At 39.0% G+C, this 8,860-nt stretch overlaps 1 protein-coding gene and 1 long non-coding RNA gene across 4 annotated transcripts in view; one reads left to right on the forward strand and one right to left on the reverse strand.

Annotated features, from left to right (window-relative positions):
- The window catches only part of large2 (LARGE xylosyl- and glucuronyltransferase 2), a 102,438-nt gene that overhangs the window by 68,945 nt on the left and 24,633 nt on the right, over nucleotides 1-8,860 (forward strand). For all 3 annotated transcript variants that reach the window (XM_086070623.1, XM_086070624.1, XM_086070622.1), the window contains exons 6-7: nucleotides 2,491-2,662; nucleotides 8,351-8,455. In XM_086070623.1, the coding sequence (XP_085926749.1) occupies nucleotides 2,491-2,662; nucleotides 8,351-8,455 (277 nt within the window). The remainder of the gene's footprint in view (nucleotides 1-2,490; nucleotides 2,663-8,350; nucleotides 8,456-8,860) is intronic.
- The window catches only part of LOC147178121 (uncharacterized), a 51,370-nt gene that overhangs the window by 31,390 nt on the left and 11,120 nt on the right, over nucleotides 1-8,860 (reverse strand). The gene's annotated exons all lie outside the window — the stretch shown is intronic.

Below are 8,860 nucleotides of genomic sequence, written 5' to 3' on the forward strand. Positions count from 1 at the left end.
AGCACAGTGACAAATTGGCCGACTTAAAAAAAGGTGGCTTTAAAGCTGTTAATTTACGTGGTAAATAGACATCGTTTACACTTAAATTTGTATTTTAAAATAGTCGTTGTTCCTCCACCTCGGCCCGACGTCCTTGGAGTGTCCAAGTAAGTAAAGCTAGGCAGTAGTAATTCAATCATAGCGGTGGACATAGTGACAGTCCAGGTCACCGTCAGACAGAGGAAATCCAAGTTGTTGGAAAGGAAAAACTCCCTCAATATAAATAGTTTGTTTGTCAATGACTACGCATTTAACAGCGCGACCCTTGTGGCAGCAGCAGTGGTTCATGGCTCTTCCGTCCGAAGAAGCTCCTTCAGAAGCTGGAGGTCGGCACCACATTCAAAACGCGAAGGGCAGCACGGTCGAACCTTTTCAGGTGAACCGACGATTGGTAGCAGCCAGGAGTCGACGGGGTCCAGGATACGCCACAACAGAGTACATCCATGCGTTCGGAAACGAGCAGGAGGCGAAGCTTGTTCCAGCGCCCGTTTTAGCTTCAACAGCTGGCCGCTGCGTTTACCCCGGCGCCGCTGTCAACACCGGTATACATTATTTACGTTTTTATATTCCGGCCCCGTAAAGAGGTTTCCTTTAGGAATAATGACTACCGCCACCGATGATACGGAGGGGAATTTCTTCTTGCGCATGCGCTGAAGGTACATAATAGTCTGTGTGTATTTACGTAATTTTTCTATGCGACGTGCCGACGCCACAGGGGGTAGGAGTCGGTCACATTTGGTCGACGTCGGATTGATGTATCTTGGTCTTAATACCAGTGATCATGAACTGTATGGAGAGACTGGTGTTACAACACGTCAAAGCCCATATACCACTTGGCTTTGACCCACATCAGTTCGCCTACATGTCCAACAGGTATATAGACGATGCCATCTCCATCGCCCTTCATAACGCTCTCAGCCACATTGAAAACCCCAAGACATATGTCAGGATGCTTGTTAGTTGAATTTAGTTTGGCATTTAACTCCCTCAGCCCCAGCCGACTGATCAACAAACTGTGGACACTACCACTTGGAAGCTCTCCACTTCAACGCCTGGAGGAGATCTACTCGAGCCGGCTACTCCGACGAGCCACAAAGATCCGCAATGACTGCGCCCACCCAGGACACACACTATTCTCCAACCTTCCCTCTGGTAGACTCAGTCATGACAGGCTGAAGAATAGTTTCTTTCCCATGACTGTAAAGAGACTGCTGCAGGGATCGGGATCGGGATACCCCCCCCCCCCCCCACCTGCACATACACACACACGCACCAAAACGGACAATAATACATGTACAGTATATACACTGAATCTGCACTTTATTGCCTTTTTACAACTTATTTTTATTTATTTACTTATTTTATTTTTATTATGTTTTGGTTTAATTATGTATTTTAATGTGACTCGCTAGTGCTATTGAGAGATGCAACCAAATGAAACTTTGTTGTATTTACAATGACAATAAAGCTTCTTATCTATCTTATCTTATCTTATGCATCATGTCTATGTTGCGTGCATATGCTTTTGCTCAACCATAATTTGCACAAGCAGACCTCTGTCAATCACGGCAGAGGGAAGGAAGTGTAAAGGGAAGCGTGTGTACTTGAATAAAGAATGAAACAACAATGGTAGCAATGCAAAGTGATTCTTTGTTGCCAGATTATGTCCAGTAATATGCGGACAACAGCTACTGTATGTGCTAATGAGAACTTGATTCATCAGAGAAGTTTTTGGACAACGTGCACCAACACCATGAGACTTTTTGGCACTGTGTCATTACTGTCGTAACACGTGTCGGAATATGGCATACAAACAGACTTTTTGTGTGTGTTGAGCCTGTTGACAGTAAAGAAGGTAAAATTAACCAACATCTGCTGTTAACAGACTTGAGAAATGTTACAATGCTGTATAAAGAAAAAATAGAAAATAGAGTAATTACCTCATTGCTATACATCCTTCATACAGCCACTGAAAACAGAAATTTATTTCAATTCAATTCTAGGCTCCAAGTGTCCAGAGATGAGGATTTCACAACGCTATACACTGGTCCTCATCGGAAATGTAGTCTTCATTCAAGGCAAAACACTACCGCTTTTGTCCATATAGTGCCGCTATAATCAACGAAAGCTGAATTGCAATACCTTGATTTTAGTGAAGTTAGTATACAGTCATATAGCCATGAATGCAGTTGTGCAGTTGAAATACACTAAATTTGAACTAATCACTAAAACCTAATGTATAATGTCATAAATATACAAAGACAGTACTGGTTCTGACAGAGCCACCGCAACTTGGCTGTCGGGCCACCACCCAAATGTCAGACCCTGCTTGAAAATGGAGCGTGCGCATTAGTCAAACAGTCTTAATTTATGATATCAAACATGCTGAAGTTTGGTGCTTTTGCTGCGTTTGAGCACCCAACTAACTCATGCTTTACTGTTGTGTTTCAGGCTGAGGTGTCATGGATACCAAACAAGCATTACTCAGGTATTTACGGCTTGCTGAAGCTGACTCTAACCAAAGCCCTGCCGCCTGACCTATCAAAGGTAATCGTCCTGGATACAGACATCACATTTGCCACTGATATTGCTGAGCTCTGGGGTATTTTCAGAAGGTTCACAGGTAAGAATTGTACAATTATTTCCTCTACTATAGGGTGACCCCATTTTCTTTTAAATTTGGCCTAATTTATATTTTGTCTATCTTTAAAATTGTTGTCATATTTCTGGTTAGTTAGTGTGTGGTCCTAGTGGTAAGTGGACCCCAAGTACCACTAATGAAAAATTGTGGTCCCCTTAATCATAAGTTATTTATTTATTTATTGTCTGATAGGAAAACACATTCTTAGTTGTGTGTTTCCTTGAGCATAAACAGCCTAATTGCTGTTTTCTTGTATTGGTGTCCTATATTTTATTGACAGCTGTGAGCAAATGTCACAAAAAGTGTTTCTTTCTGGCCAAAATTTTTGTAGAGCTCTTTGTAAGCTACAGATGTGTAATAGATGTGTTTCGCCAATTACAGTAAATTTCAGAGGAATTTATTGTTTTGTTTATTGAATTAGGCACCTCAGTTAAGCTAATAAAAATAATCAGCAAGTTTGCTTTTACACCAGTGTTTTATCAAGGTTTTACACTCAATAAGAAACTGATGAGCAAAATAAGATGCTGTCACACTTAATTTCCCAGTCTTTTTTTTTTTTTCTCTCTAAGAGCTCAGTATTGTTCATTCGGTAATTTCACCGATTTGACATGTCATCATCATTGCTCTTTTTTTAATTTGTATTTTTTATTTTTTAATTATTTTGTATGTGGGTGAGTTTTGTTTTGTTGTTTTGTTTTGTTGTTTTGTTTTTTGTTTGTTTTTTGTTTGTTTTTTGTTTGTTTTTTGTTTGTTTTATTGATAAACATAACGTGTCAAGATGGATAACAGAGGCTTTGCCATACAGCAGGAATGGGCAACTTAAATGCTGCAGGGGCCCACAACTTTCATCAGTTCTACTGGGGGGCTACATAGGACCTCACACTTCCTAACCAGATGTACTGTATGGAGAAAAAAAATGCATTACATATGGACAAAATACATGCATCCAGGCAAAATACGTGTTCTTAATATATTTAATTTTTCAAAATACATTTTCAACAAAAGGTTTGAAGCGAACAACAAAATAACCAAGTAATTTTTTTTGCCTTGGAAAATGGATCTGTTGCATAAAAATTACCACAAAAACATTGAACAAGAAACCAAAATTAAGTGCAATAACTCATTTTGTACCTTTTATTATATAAATTAGGGGCAGTGTAAGACCAAGTATAAGTGCAGGTCTGACATCAATTGGTGAATGTTAAGATTACAATTTAAAACTACAATTAACCCCTGCTAATTCACATTTCGGCTTACATATTCTATTTATTTTCAGTTTTTGTATATTTTTCCCCATATTTTCTGTGATAAAAATACATTTCTTAATTTTTTTTAAAGAAAGTCCCTGTTTTTCAATGAAGATAACTAAGCTAATCAGAAATACACTCTATACATTGTTAATGTGGTAAATGACTATTCTAGCTGCAAATGTCTGTTTTTTTGGTGCAATATCTACATAGGTGTATAGAGGCCCATTTCCAGCAACTATCGTGCCAGTGTTCCAAAGGTACAAGGTGTTTGCTTATTGCATCAGAAGGCTAATAGATATGAGAAAATCCTTGTGAAATAATGTTAGCACAGGCTCCGTGCGAGAAATTACCAAGAAGCACTACCGTTAATTGCCTGGGGGACCCCTCCAGCAGCTGCTGGTCATTCACGGAGGGGAAGCTCATTTTGTTCTGGGCAAATTATTAAATGTGTGTATTTACTCTAATTTTCTCTTCGTAATGAAGACTAACAAATGGCTTTACCAAAATTTGGTTGGCAAAATTCACATTACCTGCCGTGATGTGCAGCTAGCTAGCAGGTGTAGCTTCTTATGAGGGTACACTATTGTGTGACCGAGGGGGGTAGCTCATTGGGGAAAGAAACCGCAGAGTGACACAAGAGAGTTGTAAATTGCTGGTCATTTGTGGTGACTTGAATTAAGTAGCGGATTGGTTGTTGTAAACTAACTCTGGTTCATAATGTTTTCATTCAAGTCAATGCGACAATGCATATTGTAACATGGGCACCAAACCAACCTGTTGTGGAAGTAAATGCTCTTGCCTCTGTATCATCTTTGACAACATGTTTACTCGGTCATGTGACCCGCATGTTCCACTACTGCTGCATTCGAGGAAAGTGGGAAGTCTGACTTTTCTGACTTCATACAGGAAGTGTGTACAGGAACGCTCCCCTTGAACTCGGAAATCCCACTTGCGAAGTCCGACCGACTTACATGTGACGTCACACTACAATGTGAATGGTTAAACACTATTTACTCGAGAATCAAACCTAGATAGCTTTCCTCATTCCTAAATATTTGACATAACTTCACGCAACACAACGTACGTGACAGTATGCCGCTATCTCCCTGCATGAAATTATACGGTGAACTACTGAACTGTATGGAATACTTATGAAATGAGATAAATATATAAATGAAGCAAAATTGCCAAAAGGTAAGTTTGTTCAAGTTCAAAATGTGTTTTGAGGACCAAAGCAAAACACAATTTATCACTATCCGCCATTTTGGTTGTTTACTTTCACCTTGAGCGCTTTCAGGTCGGAACTGGGAAAAGCTAACTGGGATAAGTGTGACTTCCGACCTTCCTCAAATGCAGTGGAAGTGGATGAGGGAAGGGAATGTTTTTTTTTTCTTGCACTCACCCACACAAACACGCACACATACAAACATGGTCTCCCAGGCGGGAAAGCGAACCGACGCCAACCTGCATCGTAGGCAAGTGACGGTACTACTCCGCCACCTGGAGCCCTGAATATGTTAGTTTTTTACTGCTCAAGCGGCACATGATGCAGATGGCTTTTAAATGCACCAAAACGGACAATAATACATGTACAGTATATACACTGAATCTGCACTTTATTGCCTTTTTACAACTTATTTTTATTTATTTACTTATTTTATTTTTATTATGTTTTGGTTTAATTATGTATTTTAATGTGACTCGCTAGTGCTATTGAGTGATGCAACCAAATGAAACTGTGTTGTATTTACAATGACAATAAAGCTTCTTATCTATCTTATCTTATCTTATGCATCATGTCTATGTTGCGTGCATATGCTTTTGCTCAACCATAATTTGCACAAGCAGACCTCTGTCAATCATGGCAGAGGGAAGGAAGTGTAAAGGGAAGCGTGTGTACCGTACTTGAATAAAGAATGAAACAACAATGGTAGCAATGCAAAGTGATTCTTTGTTGCCAGATTATGTCCAGTAACAACAGCTACTGTATGTGCTAATGAGAACTTGATTCATCAGAGAAGTTTTTGGACAACGTGCACCAACACCATGAGACTTTTTGGCACTGTGTCATTACTGTCGTAACACGTGTCGGAATATGGCATACAAACAGACTTTTGTGTGTGTTGAGCCTGTTGACAGTAAAGAAGGTAAGATTAACCAACATCTGCTGTTAACAGACTTGAGAAATGTTACAATGCTGTATAAAGAAAAAATAGAAAATAGAGTAATTACCTCATTGCTATACATCCTTCATACAGCCACTGAAAACAGAAATGTATTTCAATCCAATTCTAGGCTCCAAGTGTCCAGAGATGAGGATTTCACAACGCTATACACTGGTCCTCATCGGAAATGTAGTCTTCATTCAAAGCAAAGCACTACCGCTTTTGTCCATATAGTGCCGCTATAATCAACGAAAGCTGAATTGCAATACCTTGATTTTAGTGAAGTTAGTATACAGTCATATAGCCATGAATGCAGTTGTGCAGTTGAAATACACTAAATTTGAACTAATCACTAAAACCTAATGTATAATGTCATAAATATACAAAGACAGTACTGGTTCTGACAGAGCCACCGCAACCTGGCTGTCAGGCCACCACCCAAATGTCAAGTATGCACCAAAACATTGAAACATCAGCCGTGTTTCTCCTGTCGGCCAGGGTAGACGGCGCGGGACCTGGTGCTTAAAGTAAATTATTTGTTATTTCTGTGGGGTTGGTACGCTATTCAATGGCCAGTGTAGGCTTTGACAACTCAATGTTTGAATGAGATAAGTGAATATGGCTTAGTAAACGTATGAAGATAAAGCACTATTAAGGTGCACTCCATTTACCATTTAATATTTTGATCAAATTGGATTTTTAATATGTTTGACTATGAAGTGTTTTTCGGGAAAGGTACAATAAGTAAGCCATTCTCGTTTATTCGGGACTCGTTCAAACGAGAATCTTGAGTGCTGATGACGGCCCCAAGTCCAGGCACTAGTATGCAGTGACGTGCAGTGAGCTCTAGGTTTGGGTAGGCAGGCAGTCGCAAATTGAGACGCACACACCAATTACAAATGTGTGTGTCGGCAGGTACAACGTATTCTAGGGTGACCATATTTTCATTTCCAAAAAAAGAGGACGCTCAGCCTGACCTCGAGGTGCTTGATGCTCAGATACAAGATGCCATGCATTCAAACTATTTTAACATATGCCTCCTCTGTATGGGTAGAAAATAAAACGAAAAAACATTACTCTCTTTTGAAGTCTTACATTTTTTGCTCCGCAATTTCTTTCTTTATTTTTACTTTGAGCGGGGTTCGTATCCATCGCCTCCGGTGCGGCAGCTCAACACTTGCCATTCAGCTAAAGTTCTGGGCCACTGTCAGCCATTGCGCCTGCCATTCTGCCAGCCACAGCAAATGTTGCAGTGCACTCTGCCTCCCATTTGCCGCACAACGAAAAACAGACAATTTAAAACCCGCCCGGACGCCCGGAAATAATTTAATAAAGTGAATATCTCCCTGTAAAACAGCCTAATTCCTCACAAAATCAAGCTAGCAATAGCAATGCCAAACACCATGTAAAGTGAAACAGCCAGTTAATCGAAATCATGAGTTAACTATTGAAGCCATGCAATTAATTACGATTAAACATTTTTAATCGCCTGACACCCCATATATATATATATATATATATATATATATATATATATATATATATATATATATATATATATATATATATAAACATGATGTCAAAGATGATACAGAGGCAAAAGCATTTACTTCCACAAGATATATTAGAGCTGTCAAACAATACATTTTTAAATCAGATTAATCACATGTTCGAATTTTGATTAATCACAATTAATCACTTAATTAAAAAGGCTTTTTCTCAACTTGTTTTGCTTGCCAAATTTGAAGAGCACCGTTCTGTGTTCATTCTTTCGACATTTAATGTTGTCTTCAACATTTTTTGATCCACTGCACACACTCATCCTCTTCTTTTTATAATCAAACACTTACTTGCATAATTTAAAAAGGGGGTAAAAGACCCCAAACATGAACAAATATTCTGAATGTCATGCGCAAACATTTATTTTACTTTAATGCATGTAGTTATGTTTACTGCTCAAACACAACCTGCGCTGTCAAACTAAAGGATCATCTGCGTTCAAAACCAATAGTGTGATACTGTATAGGGACACTAAAAATGAGGTTGCCATTGGCCCATCCCTGCCAAACACCATGCTACCTCAGCATATTTTAAAACATTTCCCCCCCTTTTAGTTGTCATTATTTTATCATTTTCAAAATTACTTATTTTAGCCTGAATGCATTTGGGTTAGGATTAAAGGATGATCAAATCATATTTAATCTGTGTGTCTGTAACATGTCTGGCTGATTATATCTTGGTTTATCTGTTCACAGATAAACAGGTCATTGGTCTTGTGGAGAACCAGAGTGATTGGTACCTTGGAAACCTGTGGAAAAATCATAAACCGTGGCCTGCACTTGGCCGAGGCTTCAACACAGGTAGCATCCGGATGTACAGTATCTCACTAAAGTGAGTATACCCTCACATTTTGCAGATAATTAAATATATTTTCATGGGACACAACTGAACAAATGACACTTTGACATAATGAAATGTAGTCAGTGTACACCTTCGATAACAGCATAAATGCATTGTTCCCTCAAAAAAACTGAAAATACAGCCATTAATAGTTCAACCCCTGGCAACCAAAGTAAGTATACCCTTAAGTGAATTTGTATGGGCACCATTATTTTCCAGCACTGCCTTTCCTCTCTTGAGCATGGAATTCACCGGAGCTTCACATATTGCCACTGGAATCCTCTTCCACTCCTCCATGATGACAATAATAATAACAATTTACACTGTTATATAGGCTGTACACTGACTTCTTTTCATTGTGTCAA

Source organism: Leptonotus elevatus, chromosome 3 (genome assembly GCF_054856555.1).
Source record: "Leptonotus elevatus isolate MCC_2025b chromosome 3, RoL_Lele_1.0, whole genome shotgun sequence".
Taxonomy (NCBI): domain Eukaryota; kingdom Metazoa; phylum Chordata; class Actinopteri; order Syngnathiformes; family Syngnathidae; genus Leptonotus; species Leptonotus elevatus.